Below are 24595 nucleotides of genomic sequence, written 5' to 3' on the forward strand. Positions count from 1 at the left end.
TTATTTGCTGGCTGTTCTGGGGGTTCCTCGGTCATTTCCCAATTTTCAGGGAGCTCACACCTGGAAAATGGCAGGGAAAATCTGTTTGGAATAATCTCTGCCCCCCAAAATTTGTCCTGCTCTGGAGATGTGGACCCCAAATCAATATTTTAGGGATTGTGTTGCCAGTGAGCTCAGGGGCCAAATTTTTGTGGCAATTCCGGAATTGGGGCAATTTGAGGCTCTGTAAGTTGGCCAACCCCCGAATTTTCTTCTGAAATACATCCCAGGTTAAATTTTTCCATTAAATTAACATTGACATCTTGCCTTGATGTACCACCAGGTAGTTTGGCTCTGATATTCAAAGTCAATAAGATGTAAAGGTTAATAAACAACATCCCATAGCTTATTTGGGAAACAAGATAAATGATTGTTTTCTTAAAATAATGTTCATTTCAGGGGTAATTTACATCCTATAGAATGAAAATTTTATATTTAAAATGAAAATTCTATATTTAAAATCAAGGATTACATTCCCTGAGTAAGGCAGGTGTGGTATTTCCACCCCCAGGCACCTGCAGGTATTAAACCAGGATGTCTTCCTATTTATAATTTGCATATAAAAATTTCACTGCTAATTTATAGATAATATTTTCATTATTATATACAATAATTTCACAGTAGTGAAATATATATATTTCATTGTGTATATTATGTATATTTAATTGTATTAATAATGTAATGTAATGTAATGTATAATGCAATATAATAATTAATGTTAATAATATCAATGCAATGAATGAATATAATATAATATAATATAATATAATATAATATAATATAATATAATATATGTAATGCTGATATTAGATATATATTGTATCTAATTTCACACACAGCACTGTGTTTTGATGCACACCATTCCACAGCAGAATAATGTGTTTAATAAAATATATTTTTAAAATAGCTTTTATTTTTTTAATGTATTTGAACTAAATATCTTTGACTATCTTTTATTTTTTTATATATTTATAAAAGATATTAAAACATCAGTCAGAAATCTCCCTGTTCACATTATTGTGCACATCTGATTTTTGCCAATAGAATTATTTAAACATGAGAAAAACTTTTAACTGGGCATATCAGAATTCAGGAAATAGCAACAGCAACATCCCCCAAATTTTAGCATCCCAGAGAATATTACAGAACAGACACCCTATAGATTTTGGGAGTATTTTTACAAGGAAATTCCATCAAATTAAACATTTCTTGTAATGATTTTTGGTGACCCATCAGTGTTGTGTCCTCACTGCTCCTCCCCAGGGTGAAATAATGGTAAATTCAGTTCGCAGCTGCAGGAAATTAAAGTTTTTCACTGCTATTATTTTTATTTAAGTTATATTAAGTTTATTCTTGTAAATATTAATTATATATATATATATAATATATATATAATATATATTATTATATATAATATATATTATATATAATATATAATATATATATATTATATATATTATATATATTATTATATATTATATATATAAGTTTATATTATAATTTAAATTTTATTTTTGTTAAATTATTTTTAAATACATTCACAAAATGAGGCTTCTTCCAATCAGAACTATTGAATTTTATTTAATACAAGCAAGAAATGACAATGATAAAAACGATAAAAATGCTGGTATTATTCAGGCTAGCAAATAGTGAGAGTTTCTCCATTATCTCACTCTGTTTTCATTCTGGGTACCACAAAAATTGCCTGGAAAAGCTGAATACTGCTTTGGGAAAATTGGGAAGATTTATTATTTATTATTCCCAGGTTTATTCTGTTTATAACCCACACCTGCTGTGTATTGGAGCACAGAACAGACAGTGAATTCCTGTTTGCAGGATCAGATTATTTCTTTCTGTAGCCAAAATATAAAAACTAATATAAAAATATAAAAAATATAAAAAATTGATGCCCTGATGCTTTCACGCTTCGGGCGAGCAGGAGGAGGAGCTGTTGAGCAAGGAATGCTTTTCCCACTTTTCCAAGGGGATAATTCTCCACTTTATCCACAAACCTGGCTCAGAAATCGCTTGCAATTCCTCTTACAAGCGACAAAAACCTAAAATTAAACAGCAGCTGTTACCCCGAACATTGGTGATGGTTTTATTGCTGATTTTTGAAATAATCTGTGAGTGCTGAAGTTCTGCTTCTCCCCTGGGAAATGCAGAATGAGCCCTGAAATTGGGAATTTTTGGCTCAGGCCGCTGGGCTGGCTCAATAATTATTGCATTTTTATCTTCTTGTTTTGTTTGTGTTAGGGCTGGGATTAAAGTTTGAGATCTATTTTGTGTTTGGACTTGGATGTTCATTATTTCTTATCTATATTGCAGTTTTATAAGTTGCAAGTTCTGTAGTATTTTAGCAATAAGTTAGGTCTTTTAAGGTTAAACTGTCTAATTAAGAAATGACACAAATTATTTTTACTTTTAACCTAATAATTAATTATTTGAAGCCTGCAATGCAGACTTTTCTAACTAATTACAAAATACTATTTAAACTTGTGAAAAAGAAGGTTAAGAAGAAGGACTAGCTACTGCTTTAAAACTTCTATTTTGCTTTATATATATATATCACTATATTTTTAAAATTTGTGGGCTCTGGAACCTCCTCATTTCCTCCACAATTCCAGGGTTTGGACCCAAATTGCCATCAGGGAAACACAACCTCACAGGAGTCACAGTTCCACATTTAGATTGCAGTGAAATGATAAATAAATAATGAATTATTTGGTGGGAGAGAGCAGCATCCTCCTTATTTTACATTTATTTTATCTTCCCTTAAGTATAAAATTAACAGAATTTAAAAGCCATAATAGGGATAGTGATATAATAATGTTATGGAATATATATATTAACATATATGACTAATATTATTAGAATTACTAGCTTGCAGCTAATTATTAGTTTGTAGCTAATAGTGACACATTTATATTGCAGTGAAGTGACAAATAAATAACAAACTTGTAGGTGGGAGAGAGCAACATTCTTCTAGTTTGACATTTATTTTATCTTTCCTAAAGTACAAAATTAATAGATTTTAAAAAGCTGTAATAGAGATAATGATATTAATAATATTATTAGAATTATTAGCTACACAGTTTGTAGCTAATAGACAGTGACACATTTATATTGCAGTGAAATGACAAATAAATAACAAATTAATTGGTGGGAGAGAGCATCATCCTTCTTATTTTACATTTATTTTATCTCTCCTTAAGTATAAAATTAATAGATTTTGAAAGCCATAATTGGGATAGTGATATAATAATATTATAGAACATCTATATTAATAATATTATTAGAATTACTATCTTGCAGCTAATTATTAGTTTGTAGCTGATAGACAGTGACACATTTATATTACAATAAAATGACAAATAAAAAACAAATTGGTTGGGAGAGAGCAACATCCATCTTATTTTACATTTATTTTATCTCTCCTTAAGTATAAAATTAATATAATTTAAAAAGCTGTAATAGATATAGTAATATTAATAATATTATTAGAATTATTAGCTACACAATTTGTAGCTAATAGACAATGACACATTTATATTGCAGTAAAATGACAAATAAATTATTAGTTGGTTGATGGCAGTAAGTAGCATCATCCTTATTTTACATTTATTTTCTGTTTCCCTAATATAAAATTAATAGAAATTTAAAAGCCACCATAGATATCATTAATATGAATAATATCATTGGAATTATTGGCTACACAGCTTTTTATCAGCTGCACATTTCTGTAAAATCAAAAATATCATTTCCTTCTTGTTTTCCTCTGTTCAGGACACTCAGCCTTGGTTTTCCTGGAGTATTTATTAAGTACTTTAAGTTAATTAATTCCTGGAGTATTTATTAAGTACTTTAAGTTAATTAATCAGCCTCATTAGCTCCAGGTGCTGCAGCACCTGTGCTGGTACCACATTTCCCAACTCACAGGTGCAAATTTTGGCATTTTGGGTAAAAAATCTGTGGCTCAACTAAAGTGCATTGTGACAGAGGGGAAGATAAAGGGGAGAGGTTTTCTAGGCCCAAAATGGGAAATTTTGGATAAAATGCAAACAGAGTGGTTTGCACCTCTTAAATTTAAAGCAGTGTCATGGTTATAATTAATATTTGTCATTAATTTTGGTGTTTCTTGGAGCTGGATGTAAAAATGGGACACAGAAAGGCTGAAATTGTTAAATTTGAGTTAGGCAGGCTCTGGGTTCTGTCATTTATTCCAGCTGATCTTTGGAAGAAATGGCAAAAAAAGAATTTAGAGCAGAGCAACAAAAGTCCAGAGGAGCTGCTGAAAAACCTGGAATGCTCCTAGCTGAAGTTTTTCAGTCAGAATTTCAGTTTTGGGGTTTTGTGGTTTTAATTCATTTTGTGTTTGAGGTGTTTGATTCTCGTGCTGCCTCTGCGCTCTCTGATTTTGGTTGATGTTTTGGTTTGGTTGGTTGATGGATTTTGTGGTTTGTGCCCCACAGGTGGCAGCAAACAGCCCAGGCGCGGCATTTAATTGTTTATATTTAAATATAAATATTTATATTATATATTATTCTGCTCACACACACAGCTCGTGGCTTTCAGGGCTGTCAGTGCAGCGAAATGGCAATTTTCACAAATGGGGCGGAGAAAGAAGAGAGATGCTTTGGGGGTTTTTCCAACAAAATGCTGCCTTGGCAAACTCAACTCTCGGTTTAATAATTGACAAAATCCTGCTTTGTTTCTGTTTTGACTGCAAGCTTGTGAATGGAATTGGGAAACACACGAGGGTCAATTTCATCCTTAGAAGAATCCCGGGATGGTTTGTGTTGGAAGGGACTTCAATGGGTATCTCATCCTATGGGCAGGGACACTTCTCGCTACCCCAGGTTGCCCCAAAAACCAAATAACTTTCATTAAGTAATTTTAAATTACACTTTGATCAAATACTTTTGATTAAAATTTTTCATTAAAAATAATTTTATTTTTATTAAAATCACTTTTATGAAATAAATTTATTATACTTTGATTCAATAATCTTGATTTTTTAATTTTAATTTTTTTATTTAAATCACTTCGATTAAATAATTTTTTTACACTTGGATTAAATAATTTTGATTTTTTATTTTTAATTTTTAAATTTTTATTAAAATCACTTTGAATAAATAATTGTAATTATAGTTTGATTAAATAATTTTGATTACTTTATTTTAAAAGTTTTGATTTTTATTAAAATCACTTTGATTAAATAATTTTTTTCCTTCTGCAGGCTCCTTCCCCGGCTGCTCCCAGCCTACAACTCCCAGCATGCCCCGCACCGGCGCGCTCCCGCGGGGGCTGCTGGGATTTGTAGTTCAGCGGCGCGGCGGGGGCGGCGGCCGGGACGCTCCGCCCGGGTGGAAGGAGGGCGGGCCGGCGCCGGGCGCGGGGGACACGGGACGCAGGTACCGCGGGCGGCCCTGGCAGCCACCTCCGGACCGAGCGGAGCGGAGCGGAGCCGAGCCGCGGCGGGCAGCGGCGTTCGGGAGCCATCCGGCGGCGCAGCGCTCGGCGCATCCATCGGCGGGCCCGCGCCCCCGCGGCACGGACGGGGCGCCGCGGGGCCGGGGCGCGGCCGCCGGGAGCAGCGGGAGCGGAGCCGCAGCGAGCGGAGCGGAGCGGAGCAGAACGGAGCGCGGGGCTCGGCGCTGCCCGGCCGGCCGAGCATGCACTGAGCGAGCGGCCCCGGGCTCGGAGCCGCCCCGCTGCATGCTGTGGGGAGACACGGTCGCGATAATAAATGATAGAGGATACAATGACTTTGCTGTCTCTGCTGGGTCGGATCATGCGTTACTTCTTGCTCAGACCGGAGACCCTGTTCTTGCTGTGCATCAGCCTGGCCCTGTGGAGTTATTTCTTCCACACGGATGAGGTGAAAACCATTGTTAAGTCCAGCAGGGATGCGGTGAAGATGGTGAAGGGCAAGGTGGCCGAGATCATGCAGAATGACAGGCTCGGGGGTTTAGACGTGCTGGACGCTGAGTTCTCCAAGACGTGGGAGTTCAAGAGCCACAACGTGGCTGTCTACTCCATCCAAGGCCGCAGGGATCACATGGAGGACAGGTTCGAAGTAATCACCGACCTGGTGAACAAGACTCACCCCTCCATCTTCGGGATATTTGATGGGCACGGAGGAGAGGCAAGTGCTCAGCTGGAAATAACCAATAATTCAACAACACCAAAAAAAAAAAAAGGGGGGGTGCGGGAGGGAGGATGGTCCAAGGCAAGGCGTGGATGTGTTCTCACCCACCAGGTTTGTGTGGTTGTCTTGTACATTGTGGGGAGGGGATTTCCTTGCTTTTTGTCTCTGAGAAAGGGCTGTGTAATCCTCCCTTCCCTTTATCCCTCCTTACCCCTTCCACTCTCAGCACGGCACAAATGTGCCCGTACCCCCTTTGCCCTTTGCAGTAGTAGAGGTTTAATTGAAGGCAAGGCTGCTGGAGGTGGCTCTGACGTGCGTGGAATAACGATGATGAGCACAAACTCCCCGGAGTCATCTTTTGTTACAGCCAAGTGTGCTGTGATGTGATTTTGGCAGCGGGCTGGCTGCTCCCCCGGACACAGCCGGGCTCATCGGCTGAGGTGGAACAGCAGCGCTGCTGGAGGATGCTAAAGTGTGCAAAATGTGCTCTGGGTAATTCCCTGTCCAGGGAGCCGAGCACAGCGCGGTGTTTGGGAATTGTCTTTGGGAGTTTATGTCATTAAAGCGCGCTGGAGGGAAGGCAGCAGAGCCGGCATCGTGGCGCTCGGGGCTGGGCGACCTCGCCGCTCTGCCGGGCACGCTGGTATCGGGGTATTCCGTGGGCTTGCGGATGACAAATGTTGGAACTGCAGCTTCCTCTGCCTTGAGGATGTGGTGCTGCCACGCAGCTCTTGGTGTGGCACAAGGCACGCGTTTCGTAACTGTGGGCAAGGACGAGGAGTTCGTCCTTGTGTGGCAAAGCAGCTCCGGCTGGGTGTGAGGGAACCCGCTGGGGTGATGGGAGAAACGCTGGGAATTTTCCGTGAGGGAGGGTGTTCCTCCAGATCCGAGAGTCCAGATCCTTCCTGGAAAAGCTCTGGCAGTGCCCAGGCACTCACGGGGCACAGGGGTGGCAGCTGCTGCCCTGCTAAACCTGGAAGGGCTCCTGGAAAATCCAGGCCCTGGGCTCGGCTGCCAGGCTTGGGCAGGGACCTGGGCTCTCCTCGCAGTGTCGGCTCTTTGGCCCCCTTTAAATTAACGCAAACTCTTTGGGGATTGAGGATTGTCGGCTTCATAAAAAACGCTGAGCCCTGTTTTGGGGGTATTCTGTCTGATTTCAGGTGAGCACAGCAGTGCCAGCTCCTCCTGGCATTCCCAGGCCAGTTCCCTGGGCATGAAGGAGCACGGCTGGCAATGTCCGTGGAACACGGGTGGCAATGTCCGTGTGTCCCAAAGCATTCCCAGCTTTTCCCATTATTTTTTTTCCAGGAGCCCTGAGCAGTTCCTTGGGGCCATCTGGCTCCTTTGTGCCCGGGGGAAGGTGCCGGGCTGTGCCTTTGTGTGAGCTGAGTTTCCTTGTGGGAGCCGAGCAGCCCAGACAATTGGGGAAATATCTGAGTGGTGTTTTCAAACAGAGCGCTCCGAGGTTGTGGGATCCCGGCTGAAAGGGGGATCTGATTTCTTTCATTAATTTTGTAGCTTGCCCTGCACGAGATGGCGAGCTGAGGGTATTGAATAACCCCCAACCAACGCAGGGAATGTTGGCATTTAGCTAATGTGCCCCGTGGATATTGCCTGCTTTGTTGGGCATCTTGAAATTCCATCCATGGCACGCATTAATGCTGGACCCGTGGAAAACTCATTGGCCTTTTGTATTCTGCTTCCTCAGAACTCGCTCTGATGGATTCAGTGGCAAAGCACAGGCAGGTTTTTAATTTTGAAAGGTTCAGCAGAACTCTCCACAGATCTTTTCTAAATTTAGTGGTTTATAAATGTACCCGTCTCGCATCTGTTATTCATAATGGAATCCTAAGTGTTCTTCATGGCCTTTACTCCTACAAAAATAAGTTGAGGACCTAATTAGTTTCGAGTTTTACATTTTAGGTAAAACTGTTCAGAAGAACATGAAGTGTGTGCTGAGCATACAGCAAAAAAAAGAAGAAATAATGAGGAACAGTTTTTATTCCTAGCAGGTTTTGAGTAGAAAGCGAGAGAAGAAATAAAAATTTATGCTCTTATTTAATCCCTAGTACATAACGCTACATTTTGTGTCTCTATTTGAATGGGGGTTTTGTATGTCTTAATTTATTTTCATTTTTTATGAACATCAAATACTCTGTGAAACACTTCATCTATGCACTTAGCGAAGCCTTTGCGAAGGTTAAATTTTCCATATGGGCTCCCATTAAATTTCTTTATGTATATTTAAAGAATAAAGAACAGCTGATCCCTGGGGTTACGTGTGAAACAGACTGTTCTATATGGGGAGAAATTTGTTTTTTCAAGCAGCCAATACCAGAAATGAGATGCCAGGTTAATTATTTGCAGCTATATGCAAGGGAGCCTGTCTCCATTAATTACTTCCTGCCACATCCCATTGAAGTGGAAGGATGGAGGAGCGTGATTCAAGCAGCTTCAATTACTGTGCACTGCTAATTTATGAAGATTTCTGAGCTTTCATATCCCCAACATTTTGCATAAATTCTACTTTTCTCTGATGTCATTTCCTCTTCCAGCTTCCAGTTTTAGCCAGGATAGGTTGGCAGACATTGCTTTGGATTTTGTGGGTGGCTCGAGAAGGGAGCAAGCAAAAATAATTATTAATGCTCTGGTTTGCTGCAGTAACTTCTGAAAGGCAAGAAGATTTCAGAGAGAAAATTGGATGTGGGGTGTGTGGTGCAGTCTTTTATTTAAAGGTTAGTTTCTTGGAGAAACTTCTTTTATTAAAGGTTAATTTCTTGGAGATATAATGGTGATGATGATGATAATAATAATAACAATAGCAATAATAATAATAATAATGCAGAGCAGGTAGAGGTCAAAGAAGAGACCTTTCTAGATCTTCCTTTCATCTTTCTGGATTTAGAAAGAATAAAGAAAAGTTGCTGCCTGTTGTCTCACTGAATGACTTTGGCCAAAGGATCATCCTTCAATGTGATTGAACTTAGAAAAGAAAAAAATTTCTGTTCTCTCATCAGTTTCTTTTTAAGGTTTAAAAATGGCTTGAGTGCTTTTCTTTTTCTTGTCCTTTTCCCTTTATTTAGGAATTTTGGGGCTGTCCAGGCTGGAAGATGGAGCAGTGTGAAACTCCACAAATGACCAAATAACAAATGATGAGCTGCGAAACCGAGCAGAGGAAAGGCTGGCTGCTTAATGAGAGTGATTTCCCTATTTTAACTACCATTTACTCTCAAATATTTAAGGTTTAAGCACGCAGTTTAATGAGATCTCAGCATTAGACAAGGGCAAAATAGCTCAGCTCCCATCTGCAGTTTTATAGTTATGGCTCTGCTGTAAATCATTGGTTTTTTTCCTAACCCTGTGGGGTGAAGGTTTTAAAAATAATTATGGTAATAGATAGTACCTTCCTCTGCCTGGGCTTGTTTGCAGTTGTAAACGGATGTGGGAAATTACAGCTCAGTAAATGTCTCATAAAAAAAAGTCTCTTTTTTTATTTCCCTCCACCTCCTGAGCGGGGACGTGGCAGGACTTGTCCCTCATGATGTGTAGCTGTGGGGAAGAGCTTTTTCTGCCTGGAATAATTGGGCTCTGGAGCTGCTGAGCCGGTGGTTTAGGATGGAAAATAACACCTTTTTATTTTTATTTTTTATTTCCCAACACGGGGAAAGGCTGGGGAGCTGGAATGGGGAAGGAGAGAACGGTGTGGAAGTGGGGCTCAGGACCTTGATATCAGCAGCACCGAGCGCTGGCTGAAGTCTCTGGTTACTGATTAACTGAGAAAGACACAAAAAAAACAAGGAAAAAAAAAAAAGAAAGGGAAAGGTCAGAAGATAACGGTGGAGAGTCCTGAGGAGCCTGGGGTGAGGCTGTGGGAATGGGAATGCTGAGGTGAGGCCTGGAGGAGAGGGCACTGCGCCAGCTGTGTTTGAACAAACCTGCTGTGCATTCCAGCCCAGCTCTCTGATCCTGACAGCACAAGGTGTTTGTGCTGTGCTGAAACAAGAGAAAGCTGCCAATTTCACCATTTTAGTTCATTTTTTGGTGGTTTTTTTTAACCTGCTAATTCTCATTCCAGCCCCGTCCTTGTGATGCTGAGCTACTTAAGCAATGTCAGCAATGAAAATTTATCTATCAGGCCATTCAGGACTGATGGCTTGGGATTTTATAAAAGGTAGGAATAAATCAAACACAGGCTTTGGAGTTTCTCTGGATGTCACAGCCCAGTTGTAAGGAGAAGTCTTTGAGGGTTTGCAGTTTTTAAACAGAAACTGCCAGCGTGGTTTTCCTTTTATAGTAACTTCCTTTGGTTTCTAATCTAGAATCTATTGCAAAGTGCCCAAATGTTTGAATAAATATTTACATAGGTGAGGTCATGGTGATAGGCAAGTCCCAAATCTGCTTATGAATTCCCCTCCAGTAGCCTAAAACACAAGTCAGAAATGATCTACAGGAACATTCCTGTCATTTTGTTCAGTTTATCCAAGTTTTATTCTTGCGTGTCATGCTCCAGGATTATGATTTTCAGCCTACGACACCATGCTGATTCGATTCAGGGTTAAACTCTATGCTCATTTGCTGTACAAAAATTGATTAAAATGCTGTAAAAAGCTGTAATTGGAAGGAGGGACTTTAATTGCCGCCATTCAGGGCTGTATCATTGGGTGTGGGATTGAGCCTTTTTTCAATGTTGATAACAATCAAGAAGTCAATTAATTTTTAATGTGTTTTGCCAGCTTTGTTTTAATCGGTGTGTTTCCCTGTCTGGGCTCTCAGGCTGCCAACAGATTGCCACTGGTTTAATGAAATCAATTTTGATTATGAGAGGGCTTTCAGATTATGAAAGTCATTGAAGTTTTCCCCATGAACTTGAGGAACTCAGGACTCCTCCACGGGACGTGTCCCTGTTGGGAATTGCTGTGCATGGGGAGGAAACAATCTTGGAGCAGTGGGATTTTAATCATTTCTGTTCCCTAGCTCAGGAGTTTGGGTATTTTTGTGTGAGAGAAAAAAAAAAAAAAATTCAGGTCCTCTGTCGTGTGGGTTAATTAAACCAGCAGATTGCTGTGCCTCCAATGTGGCGTTTCCAGCAGCTCTTTTGGAGCACAGTAGGATTTCTCCTCCCTCCCTTTTTTGCTAGAAACCCAAATATTTACGGTGTAAATTGTGCCTTAAAGCTGTGATTTGGCTTCTGGCAGTTTCACTTCTGAAACAATCTCCTGGCACGTGGTTGCTGTGTTTTGCTGCTGGCTGCAGTTTCCTGCAGCAGTTCTGGCACTGTGGCCGTGTCCCATGCTCGTGGCAGGATTCCCATGCGCTGCTTTTGCCACTTCTCAATTTTTTTATTCATTTTCTCAGGACTTTTCAGCCCTGCCCCTCTTCAGCTGGGGTTTTGTGTCTTCCTCAGCCGGCAGGTGTTGCCTGCTCTGAAGTGAAATTCCAGCTTTCCTCAGCCCCAGCGGCCTTTGGCCACGTTGATCTGCTCAGAAATGAGTGGGATTGTGCTGTGAGATCAGCCAGGTTTGGGGATCCAGCCCTGGAAGTGTCCGAAGGGTTTGGAGCATCCTGGTCTGTTGGAGATTTTTTTAGGGATGGCTCGGAAGGCAGCTGTGAGGAGTAAAATTCTCACAGCCTGTTTCTGTGGAAAACCAGGAATGTGACCTGATAAAACACAAGGGAAGCCCCATGGCCTCACTTCTGTCCCAAAAATGCTCCTTGGGCATGAACTTTTCCCACACAGATGCAAGAGAAACCTGATTTCACAGCAATTATCCCCTCAGGGACAGCCCTGCTCCTTCCCATGGCACTGACACTGCACCCAAAGCCAGGATTGCCCTCGGATGGGCTGAATTTAAATTCCCTGTCAGCAATCCCTCAGTGCCACCCCTGTGTTGGAGATTTTTTCAGGGATGGCCTAGAAGGCAGCTGTGAGGAGCAAATTCTCACAGCCGGTTTCTGTGAACAGCAGAAGTTCTCAGGTTGTTTTTAATTACAAGTAAAAGTGACAAACATGAAGGCCTTGAGAACCTTGCATACCAGAGTTCTCAGGCAGCTTTCTCATAACAAGTGGATGTTCTATCTTTGGCTGTTTTGGGAAAGCAGAAATAATTTTGAGAACCCAAATCTTGGTATTGGAAACATAAGGAGGGGTTGGTGTGTTATCTCTGACCTATTGTGAGCTCGGGTTTGCAATATGCATGAACTTAATTAACACGGTTATAAAAAGTGATTGATTGAGTGAATAAACGGAGTCAGATGCTGAACAAGGAAGTTGGGTCTCTCCCTCCATCTTCAATACTGGTCCAGTGGGAGGTGTCCCTGCCCATGGCATGGGATGGGATTTAGGGTCCCTTCCACCCCAAAGCAGTGCAGAGGAACCTGGCACTCATTTTTCTCAGCTCTCGAGGTTCAGATCTTGCTCTTCCCTCAGAAACCCTGACAGATCTGGGAGAAAGAACAAAATGCTCGTGTGCTCCTCCTGCTTTGAATCTCTGCCCTTGCAGGGAGGCTTCCCAAACCTCACTGAAGGGCAGCAGCTGCTCTAATTATGCACAGAAAGTCACACGCCTCTTGCTCCAGTTTTTCCACTCAATAATTTTCGGTAAATTCTCCAAGTTTAAGTAAATTCAGCCCTTTGGGCCCTACTGCACCCCTTGCTCTGTGCCCCACACAGACTCCTCACCCCCATTGCTCATCCCTGCTGGTTCTGTGGCCACACTTCAGTCCCTCATCCCACAAACCCTCAGGGAATGCTCTGTCCCAAGGAGCTGTGCCCATTCCGGGTCCCCTGGGATGGATTTTGTGCTTTAAAACAGATTTTGGAGCTCCAGGTTCCCTCTGGCCGCTCCTGCTGGAGCTCAGGTTCTCCAGATCCCAGCCCAGCTGGCCAGACCAGTTCCTCTGGCCCAACCCCAGCCCAGGAGCTCTCCCATGCAGGAGATGGTCATCAGCACTTAATGACTATTTCTTTATGAGCCTGTAGAGTTTCACTTCACCCAGAAGGTCAGGAAACAGCAAAAGCAATCCCAAAAGGGAGTTTTCATCCTGACAAAAATGTCCATGCTGGATCTCCAGCCTGTTGTAATATGTGTGTAAAATCAGGAGTTGTAACAAGCTGCAGGGTTTTTTTTTCTCTCTTTTGGGCTGTTTTATCTGCTTTTACTCCTGTTTTTTAGCTGGTGTTTAACACTTCAATGTTAAACACTGCTGGTTTTATTAAAGCAGTTTAAAGCTCGTGCCAAAAGCAGGTTTCATTTGAAAGCAGCATGGCTTTGAAAAAATGCAAATTTCATTACAGTTTACGAGAGAAGAAAGGTTTGCAGGTGCCAGAATACTGACAAATACTCAGGGTAAGTAAGACTGGTGAGAATAGTAAATTTTAGTTGAAATAATTGCTCATTCATGCCGTGAAATTGATGTTTATGTGGCAAATACAGCCTGGACCAGATCAGGCCTGATCCAGGAAGGATCAAGGGGAATATTTTGGTCCTGCTAAAAACCAGAAATAACAGAAAGCTGCTGTTAAGAGCAGGCTCTCAGCTCTGGAGTGGTTCGCCATCAAATCATGTGGATGGAGGAGAAATCCACTTTTCTTTCTGCTCCTGTGGAAAAGCCATCCCAGAAAAGCAGCTGGAGGTGGAAACGCTGAGCTGGGATCTTGGGATTGGGGTGTTGGGTGAGGAGCACAGGGGACAGGGGGAAAGAGGGGTGAGAAAAGGGGATGGGGGAAAGAGGGGTGAGAAAAGGGGACAGGGAAAGAGGGGTGAGAAAAGGGGACAGGGGGAAAGAGGGGTGAGAAAAGGGGACAGGGAAAGAGGATGAAAGGGGATGGGGGAGAGGGGTGAGAAAAGGGGATGGGGGAAAAAGGGGTGAGAAAAGGGGATGGGGAAAGAGGGGTGAGAAAAGGGGATGGGGGAAAGGGCAGAGAAAGGGGATGGGAAAGGGCGAGAAAAGGGGACAGGGGGAAAGAGGGATGGGGGAAAGAGGGGTGAGAAAAGGGATGGGGAAAAGGGGAGAAAGGGGACAAGGGGAAGGAGGATGAGAAAAGGGGATGGGGAGAAGGAGGGGTGAGCAGAGTGGAAAAAGAGAAAGGGATGAACCAAGTGGACAAAGGGAAAGAGGGATGAGCAATGGGGCCATAGAAGGGAGGGATGAGCAGAATGGACAAAGGGAAGGAGGGATGAGCAAAGGGGACAAAGGGAAAGAGAGGTGAGCAGGGTGGACAAGGGCAGAGTGGAAGGAAGGATGAGCAGGGTGGACAGAAGGAAGGTGGAATGAGCAAAGGGGACAAAGGGAGGGAAGGAAGGGTGAGCAGAGGGGACAAGGGAAGGAAGGATGAGCAGAGGGACAAGGGAAGGAAGGATGAGCAGAGGGACAAGGGCAGGGAAGGATGAGCAGAGGGGACAAGGGAAGGAAGGGTGAGCAGAGGGGACAAGGGAAGGAAGGGTGAGCAAAAGGGACAAGGGAAGGAAGGGTGAGCAAAAGGGACAAGGGAAGGAAGGATGAGCAAAAGGGACAAGGGAAGGAAGGGTGAGCAAAAGGGACAAGGGAAGGAAGGATGAGCAGAGGGGACAGGAAGGAAGGATGAGCAGAGAGGACAAGGGCAAGGAGGATGAGCAAAAGGGACAAGGGCAGGAGGGATGAGCAAGGGGACAAGGGAAGGAAGGATGAGCAAAAGGGACAAGGGAAGGAAGGATGAGCAAAAGGGACAAGGGAAGGTGGAATGAGCAAAAGGGACAAGGGCAGGGAGGAAGGAGCGTCCTTCTCTGTGTTAAACCCATCCCCAAGCCCCAAGAGCAGCGAGGCAGCACAAAGGACTGTCCTGCTGCTCCCACAAACTGGCTGTGATGCTGGAACATCTCCTGCTCTCATCGGGTGTGACCCTGCCAGCTGTGGGAGCAGTGACATCTCCAGCCACACCATCACAGGGGGTGTTCTCACTGCGGAGCCACACCACCATCAGCCACAGCTCCTCGTGTGGGCAAACCTCAAAGCTGCCCTGGAGAAATGAGCGCTTATTTGCATTTACTTTCAGCACCAAAATGTTATCCCTTGCAGATTTGCTCATTGTCATAAGTGTTGATAAAGCCTTTTTTATTTTTTTCCCCTCTGAATCCCCTTCAGGGGTAAACATTTGATTTTATTAAGTTCTGTTATAATAGCTGAAGCTGTCATACAGTGCTGCTTTCAATCAATATGCTTTTTTATGTAATAAATCTCTTTACTTTTTCATTCTCTTCCCGAAAGAAAACTGCTGGAGGGTGTGAAACATTTCTTCTGGGGGAAAAGTGCGTGGTCCATAATACAGCTCTGTGCTGTGCCACTACTTCAAACTTCATTTTAAATGGGAATGTGATTTATTTCCAGGTAATCTGTGCATGCACTGCATTTTCCCTGGAATGTGTGCTCCCTCCAGACAAACACTGAGCTATTGAAATATCTGATTGTGGTTGGCATGAAATAAAATCTCTGTCCAAAGCTGTGTGCTTCAGGAATGAAGTGTGGGAGTAGGAGGAAGGGGAGAAGGAACATGCTTGTCTCTTTAGTGTTCTTGATGTTTATACCCCTGAGCTTTCATCTGCTTTCGTGCTTTGCAGAGTGAATGGTGTTTTTCTGATTTTTATAGCTTTTTTTTTATTGCTCAAGTGTTTTTGGAGATGTCTAAGACATTATGTAGGATGTAGAAGGTGCTTTTTGTGCTGGGTTTTTTTTAATGTGGGATATATGTGATGTGGTTCCTGTAGTTTTATTTCTGCTGGGAAGCAGGGAAGTTGGGCAGCAGTCTGGATAATCCCACCAAAAAAATCCTAATTTTTCACGGGATATTTATTCCTAATTATCTGAAGTTTGGCTGTTTATTGTTGTGGGAGAAAAGGGGAACCACAGCTGAAGTTTGGCCCTTTATTGGTGTGGAGGGAAAGGGAAATCCTGGCTGAAGGTTGGTGAAAAAAGGGAAATCACACCTGAGGTTTGGCTCTTCGTTGGTGTGGAAGAAAAGGGGAATTAGACCCGGAGAAGTGTACCAGGGATGTGCACTTTGGTGGGAGATGCCAAACTGGTGGGATCCACCCAACACCTGAGGGGCTGGATTTGTGTGTGAGGTGATTCCTGGGTCAGGATGATCCTGGTTTTATTTGGTGATGGATCTGTGTGTGAGGTGATTCCCATGGTCACGATAATCCTGGTTTCATTTGGTGCTGGATTTGTGTGTGTGGAGATTCCTGTGTCAGGATTATCCTGGGTTTCCCTCAGAGCTGGATTTGTTTTAGGTGATTCCTGTGTCAGGCTGATCCTGGATTTGTTTGGTGCTAGATTTGTTTTAGGTGATTGCTGGGTCAGGATAATCCTGGTTTTATTTGGAGATGGATCTGTATGTGAGGTGATTCCCATGGTCAGGATTATCCTGGGTTTCCCTCAGAGCTGGATTTGTTTTAGGTGATTCCTGGGTCAGGATGATCCTGGTTTTGTTTGGTGCTGGATTTGTGTGTGTGGAGATTCCTGGGTTAGGATGATCCTGGTTTTCCCTCAGAGCTGGATTTGTTTTAGGCAATTCCTGGTCAGGATAATCCTGGTTTTATTTGTGCTGGATTTGTTTTAGGCAATTCCTGGTCAGGATAATCCTGGTTTTATTTGGAGATGGATCTGTATGTGAGGTGATTCCCATGGTCAGGCTGATCCTGGTTTTATTTGGTGCTGGATTTGTTTTAGGTGATTCCCGGGCCAGGATAATCCTGGTTTTATTTGGTGCAGGATTTGTGTGTGAGATGATTCCTGGTCAGGCTGATCCTGGTTTTATTTGGTGCTGGATTTGTTTTAGGCAATTCCTGGTCAGGCTGATCCTGGTTTTATTTGGTGCTGGATTTGTTTTAGGCAATTCCTGGTCAGGCTGATCCTGGTTTTATTTGGTGCTGGATTTGTTTTAGGCAATTCCTGGTCAGGCTTTTCCTGGTTTTGATCAGTGCTGGATTTTGATTCCTGAGTCAGGCTGATCCTGGTTTTATTTGGTGCTGGATTTGTTTTAGGTGATTCCCAGGCCAGGATGATCCTGGTTTTATTTGGTGCAGGATTTGTGTGTGAGATGATTCCTGGTCAGGCTGATCCTGGTTTTCCCTCAGAGCTGGATTTGTTTTAGGTGGTTCCTGCTCAGGATTATCCTGGTTTTGATCAGTGCTGGATTTTGATTCCTGGTCAGGCTGATCCTGGTTTTGTTTGGTGCTGGATTTGTTTTAGGCAATTCTGGTGGGTGATCCCTGGTTTATATTGGTGCTGGATTGTTTTAGGCAATTCCTGGTCAGGCTGATCCTGGTTTCATTTGGTGCTGGATTTGTATGTGCAGAGATTCCTGGGCCAGGCTGATCCTGGTTTTCCCTCAGAGCTGGATTTGTTTTAGGTGGTTCCTGCTCAGGATTATCCTGGTTTTGATCAGTGCTGGATTTTGATTCCTGGTCAGGCTGATCCTGGTTTTATTTGGTGCTGGATTTGTTGTAGGCAATTCCTGGTCAGGATTTTCCCGGTTTTCCCTCAGAGCAGGCCGGGGAAGCAGCCAGCCCCGTGTTTTGGCAGCTCTCCTTCGTGGCTCCCCAAGCAGCCCTCGCAGTGCTGTAACCCCGGGTGTTTTGGGCACAGAACTTTGCCCTCTTTGTTTCTGCCACATCTCTGCCGTGCTGGCACAAATTCCAGCCTGAGCTGTTGCTCAGGACAGAGGAACAAAGAGTGGGAGCAGCTGCCGTGGTGCCAGTGCCAGTTGGCATCAGCCAGCACGGAGAGCCCCAGGCAGCCCCATCAACATCAATATCAATATAAAACTGCTTCATCACAGAGAATTTGGGGTGACACACCCTCATTCTCCTCAGTGTTTGGTGCTGTCATACAAAAACCATCCCCGAATGTGACTTTGGAAAAGCCTGAGCACTGCAGTCACAGGAGTGCTTTGGGAGTGAAGCAGTGAGGGAATTCTCAGAGGATGAGCGTTGCGTGAAGGATTTGTAATCCTTGGCAATTAGGAAATTGTTGCTGAGGTTAATGGGGATATTATTTTTAACTTTGAGGGCAGGAGTAATCTCCTGCCTCCAGGATAGAGTTATTTCAATCAGTGCTTTAAATAAGCACTTTCTGTGATGGTTTAAATTGACAAACATTCAAATCATCAACCTGAATTTTTTTTTAGCTGTTATGTACCCTGATATATTCACATTACTTTTATTTTGCATTGAGGCAGAATGGTGTTTACTACCAGTGTTTAGTTGTGTGAGGTTGGGCTTTTTTCCCTGTTTTTTTTTTTTTTTTGTGGATATCATTACTGTAAATAAAAGCAGAATGAAAAGCTAAATGAGAAGCCAAATACTGTGATGAGATCAGGAACCTTCTCCTCAGGCTCCATTTATAACTGGAATTGTAGACAGACAAGAATTGGAGATAATTCTGCTCAAGGTAACCACATCTTCAGAGAGAATGATGGCAAAATAATCAATTAGTTTTTAAAAACACACTTTTTTCCCCCTACTTTTAGGAAAAACTCCTAGGAGCTGGTGTACACTTCAATAACTCTTTTTCTTTAACCCTCTGAGGGAAATACAGGCTGTTTATATCTGTAATTCTAATTAATTATCATAATAGGGTGATATAGTATCTTCTCAGGCTTGGAGAAATAATTTTGTTAATAGTTTTATTTGTAAACAAAACAAAACAAAAGGTAACTTAACATTCATTATTCCAGCTGTGATTATTTTCAATATCCCAGGCCATGTGAACCGCTTGCAGTCAGTAAACATTTTAATTAGATTTTTTAAGATGATATTCTTAGATTTTTAAGAATATATTCTCAGGCTTTGAGAAATAATCTTTTATTAATAGTTTTGCTTTTAAACAACTTTTCTTTTTTTTTTAAGGCAACTTATTTGCCTTTTTGTGCTGCACACGGGGTCAGGCTGCAGCACTGCATGTGATGAGTAGAAAAATATTCCAAATAAATTTAGGGAATAATTTAGGATATTTTGGAGCACTGCAGGCCTTTCAGCAGCCCGAGCTGAGTGTGTGTGTTGTGGAGTGTCCACATAAACATTCACTCCTCCAGGTGTGATGATTTTCATTATCCGAGGCCGTTTGAACCGCTTGCAGTTAGTAAAAATTTTATTTAGATTTTTTTTTAAGGTGATAGAGTATATTCTCAGGCTTTGAGAAATAAATTTTTGTTAATACTTTTACTTTTAAGCAACTTAAAAAAAAAAAAGCCAACTTATTTGCCTTTTTGTGTTGTATCACAGCTCTGAGCAGCAGCTGCACACGGGGTCAGGCTGCAGCACTGCATGTGATGAGTAGAAAAATATTCCAAATGAATTTAGGGAATAATTTAGGATATTTTGGAGCACTCCAGGCTTTTAAGCTGCCTCAGTTGGAGTTTGTGTAATTTGAAGTGTCCATATAAACATTAACTCTTCCAGGTGTGATGATTTTCATTATCCGAGGCTGTTTGAACCGCTTGCAGTTAGTAAAAATTTTATTTAGATTTTTTTTTAAGGTGATAGAGTATATTCTCAGGCTTTGATTTACCTTTTTGTGTTGTATCACAGCTCTGGGCAGCAGCTGCACACTGGGATCAGGCTGCAGCACCGCATGTGATGAGTAGAAAAATATTCCAAATTAATTTAGGGAATAATTTAGGATATTTTGGAGCACTCCAGGCTTTTGAGCTGCCTCAGTTGGAGTTTGTGTATTTTGAAGTGTCCCTGTAAACACTCACTCTTCCAGGTGTGATGATTTTCATTATCCGAGGCTGTTTGAACCGCTTGCAGTTAGTAAAAATTTTATTTAGATTTTTTTTTAAGGTGATAGAGTATATTCCCAGGCTTTGAGAAATAAATTTTTGTTAATACTTTTACTTTTAAGCAACTTAAAAAAAATAAAAAGCCAACTTATTTGCCTTTTTGTGTTGTATCACAGCTCTGGGCAGCAGCTGCACACTGGGATCAGGCTGCAGCACCGCATGTGATGAGTAGAAAAATATTCCAAATAAATTTAGGGAATAATTTAGGATATTTTGGAGCACTGCAGGCCTTTCAGCAGCCCGAGCTGCAGTGTGTGTGTTGTGGAGTGTCCCTGTAAACACTCACTCTTCCAGGTGTGATGATTTTCATTATCCGAGGCCGTTTGAACCGCTTGCAGTTAGTAAACATTTTAATTAGATTTTTTAAGGTGATAGAGTATATTCCCAGGCTTTGAGAAATAAATTTTTGTTAGTAGTTTTACTTTTACACAACTTTTTTTTTTAAACAAAGCAACTTATTTGCCTTTTTGTGTTGTATCACAGCTCTGGGCAGCAGCTGCACACTGGGATCAGGCTGCAGCACCGCATGTGATGAGTAGAAAAATATTCCAAATGAATTTAGGGAATAATTTAGGATATTTTGGAGCACTGCAGGCTTTTCAGCAGCCCGAGCTGGAGTGTGTGTATTTTGAAGTGTCCACATAAACATTCACTCTTCCAGGTGTGATGATTTTCATTATCCGAGGCCGTTTGAACCGCTTGCAGTTAGTAAACATTTTAATTAGATTTTTTAAGATGATATTCTTAGATTTTTAAGAATATATTCTCAGGCTTTGAGAAATAATCCTTTATTAATAGTTTTGCTTTTAAACAACTTTTTTTTTTTTTTTTAAAGGCAACTTATTTGCCTTTTCGTGTTGCATCACGAGGGTCAGGCTGCAGCACCGCATGTGATGAGTAGAAAAATATCCCAAATAAATTTAGGGAATAATTTAGGATATTTTGGAGCACTCCAGGCTTTTGAGCTGCCTCAGTTGGAGTGTGTGTGTGTTGTGGAGTGTCCATATAAACATTCACTCTTCCAGGTGTGATGATTTTCATTATCCGAGGCTGTTTGAACCGCTTGCAGTTAGTAAAAATTTTATTTAGATTTTTTTTAAGGTGCTAGAGTATATTCTCAGGCTTTGAGAAATAAATTTTGTTGATAGTTTTACTTTTAAACACCTTTTTTTTTTAAAAAATAGCCAACTTATTTACCTTTTTGTGTTGTATCACAGCTCTGGGCAGCAGCTGCACACTGGGATCAGGCTGCAGCACCGCATGTGATGAGTAGAAAAATATTCCAAATAAATTTAGGGAATAATTTAGGATATTTTGGAGCACTGCAGGCCTTTCAGCAGCCCGAGCTGAGTGTGTGTATTTTGAAGTGTCCCTGTAAACACTCACTCTTCCAGGTGTGATGATTTTCATTATCCAAGGCCATTTGAACCTCTTGCAATTAGTAAAAATTTTATTTAGATTTTTTTTAAGGTGATAGAGTATATTCTCAGGCTTTGAGAAATAAATTTTTGTTAATAGTTTTACTTTTAAGCAACTTAAAAAAAAAAAAAAGCCAACTTATTTACCTTTTTGTGTTGTATCACAGCTCTGGGCAGCAGCTGCACACTGGGTCAGGCTGCAGCACCGCATGTGATGAGTAGAAAAATATTCCAAATAAATTTAGGGAATAATTTAGGATATTTTGGAGCACTGCAGGCTTTTCAGCAGCCCGAGCTGGAGTGTGTGTGTTGTGGAGTGTCCCTGTAAACACTCACTCTTCCAGGTGTGATGATTTTCATTATCCGAGGCTGTTTGAACCGCTTGCAGTTAGTAAAAATTTTATTTAGATTTTTTTTTAAGGTGCTAGAGTATATTCCCAGGGTTTGAGAAATAAATTTTTGTTAATACTTTTAAGCAACTTAAAAAAAAAAAAAAGCCAACTTATTTGCCTTTTTGTGTTGTATCACAGCTCTGAGCAGCAGCTGCACACGGGGTCAGGCTGCAGCACCGCATGTGATGAGTAGAAAAATATTCCAAATGAATTTAGGGAATAATTTAGGATGTTTTGGAGCACTGCAGGCCTTTCAGCAGCCCGAGCTGCAGTGTGTGTGCTGTGGAGTGTCCCTGTGAGCATTGCCCTGAGCCAGGGAAGGAGTTTGCAGCTGCAGGTTGCGAGGAGCCGTCTCAAGTGCAGTTTTTAGAAGCTTTTTTGGCACAGTGGTGTCCATCTTATTGAGGATAAACCCTCCTGGGAGGGAAGGTGGTGTGGGTGAGAGGCTGGAACCTCAAACCTATTATAGAAAAGAGATATTTTTACTGGAATGTTTTGTTGCTGGGTTTCCCAGCACCTGCAATTGGCAGGAGAGCCCAACACCGTTCCAGTGGCAAGCACCATTCAACTGAGCCTTTTTTTTTTTTTAATGCAAAAATTGAAAACTTTGTGGGTTTTTTTCAGTCTCGGTGGCTTTAATTGACCTCTGATTGAAAGCCTCTCAAAAGTGGGTCACAAAAACATGTTCTACCTCTGCGAACAGGTGTTTCCAGCTCATTTTACAGGCTCACATTTCTGCTTATGTCTCTTGGCTGCTCTCACACAAGTCAGGATCACAACTGAAAATAGAAATTCGCAGCCCCTCTCTTGTTTTCTCCCACAGGCAGCCACTCCTTTATTTATTTATTTGTTTTTTGTGAACTCCCCCTGTGTGCCTTCTGTTATTTAAGGTGACACCAGCACCTTCCTGCTGGGCTCTGCAGGCCCCAGGTGCTTTGTTTAATGGGATAATTAACAAATTAATGGCAAAACCTAGGACAGGGCAGCACCAATTCTCATTCCAGATTGTGCACCTGGATGGTTTTTTCACACCAAAATGAGAAACCCTGGGCCAAACCTTGAGCTGTTGGGCATCTTTTAGGTTCATTTTGGTTTGAAACAGTTTAAAAAATGATCTAAATAGCCAGGCAGGGGTGGGGGAAGTGGGGATTTCTTATCCCTGCCTTCCTCTTATGTGCAGAATTTGTGTCATTTTGGACACCACAAAAAGAGCTTGACTTCTTCAGTTATCAAAAAATAAAGATCTCAGCAGCCCAAAGGGAGGTTTGAGGGAAAGTTTAAACAACAACAGTGAAACAAGAAAAGTCTTTTCCTTTTTAGAGGTGTGGTGGTTTCAGGAACCCCAGAAGTGAATTAACCCCAAAAGTGAATTTAACCCCAAAAGTGAATTAACCCCAGAAGTGAATTTAACCCCAAAAGTGAATTTAACCCCAAAAGTGAATTCACCCCAAAAGTGAATTAACCCCAGAAGTGAATTTAACCCCAAAAGTGAATTTACCTCAGAAGTGAATTTAACCCCAAAAGTGAATTTAACCCCAAAAGTGAATTTAACCCCAAAAGTGAATTAACCCCAGAAGTGAATTAACCCCAGAAGTGAATTAACCCCAGAAGTGAATTAACCCCAAAAGTGAATTTAACCCCAAAAGTGAATTTACCCCAGAAGTGAATTAACCCCAGAAGTGAATTAACCCCAGAAGTGAATTAATCCCAAAAGTTAATTTACCCCAGAATTTCAGCTCTTCTCTCTGAGAGCATCACCCCTGTCCCTGGGAAAAGAACTTGCTGTTCCCTCTCCTTGCAGCAGGAGCCTTTCCATGCAGGCAGGATTTGGAAAATTTGGAATAATTTGCCCTCTCTGGAGCAGCACAAAGGAGAATCTGCAAGAAATGAAAGCGTTGCCTTTGGCTGAAGGGCTGCAGGTGCTGCAGGGCGGGTTCCTGGGGCTGGGCTCTTTCTTCTCTCTCATTTTCTGCTGTTGAGAGTTAAAAACATGCCCTGGAAAAACTCAAAACCTCCTGGAAGCTTTTGATCCAACTCCTCAGAGAATGGGGATGTGGGCATGGGCACTGTGCTCTGATTTAAATAAATTAAAAAAGTTAAATTAGGGAACATGACAGGGTTTGTGATTCTGATGAAAACGCCCCAGAAGATCGAGTTAAGTGGTTTTTTGGTTTTCACTTTCAAAGTTCCCTTAATAAAACATTTAAAGCCTCCAGATCTGTCTTGAATTAAAGTTGTGTATTGCAGGAAAACCGCTCCTAGCAGTGAGGGGCGTTTCAAGGTGACCCGGGACGAGTTGGGAACAATAAAAATAAATTAAATTAATTACATTGTGGCTGAGGCTGCCTGTGTTTTATCCTCCCTCTGCACAGCCACATGAGGAGAGGAAACCCAATGAAGAAAGCTGAGCAGGATTTTGTTATTGCCTAAAGCTTAGACAGCCCCACACCACAGGAAAGAACCTCCAGGCATTATTTTTGTGCAGCAAGAGTTGGTGACATGTTAGGGGGGGAAAAAAGGAAAAAAAGAGAGAGATAATGAATGGTCAAAAGCAGCAAATATGTAAATATTTTGTAGGGAGAAGTAATTAGAGATAGGAACGAGCTCCCACTCAGCCCTGGGCTGCCAGGGGATCCCAGCTCCCCAATAACCTGGGAAAACACATCAGAGGCGCCTTTTTTCCTGCTCTCATTGAGCTCCTGCAGCCAGGATGGAATTATTGAAATGCCAGGGTTCAAGAGGCTGCCAGGAAAGTGCTCAGAGCAGGGAAATGCAT

At 42.0% G+C, this 24595-nt stretch overlaps 1 protein-coding gene across 1 annotated transcript in view; it reads left to right on the forward strand.

The window, feature by feature from the left end:
• The first annotated feature begins 5433 nt into the window (after positions 1-5433).
• Positions 5434-24595, forward strand: part of PPM1L (protein phosphatase, Mg2+/Mn2+ dependent 1L) — a 63860-nt gene continuing 44698 nt past the window's right edge. Inside the window, exon 1 of the mRNA XM_064721005.1 lies at positions 5434-6187. Within this exon, the coding sequence (XP_064577075.1) occupies positions 5789-6187 (399 nt within the window). The 5' untranslated portion in view covers positions 5434-5788. The remainder of the gene's footprint in view (positions 6188-24595) is intronic.

This window comes from Zonotrichia leucophrys, chromosome 9 (assembly GCF_028769735.1).
Source record: "Zonotrichia leucophrys gambelii isolate GWCS_2022_RI chromosome 9, RI_Zleu_2.0, whole genome shotgun sequence".
Taxonomy (NCBI): Eukaryota; Metazoa; Chordata; class Aves; order Passeriformes; family Passerellidae; genus Zonotrichia; species Zonotrichia leucophrys.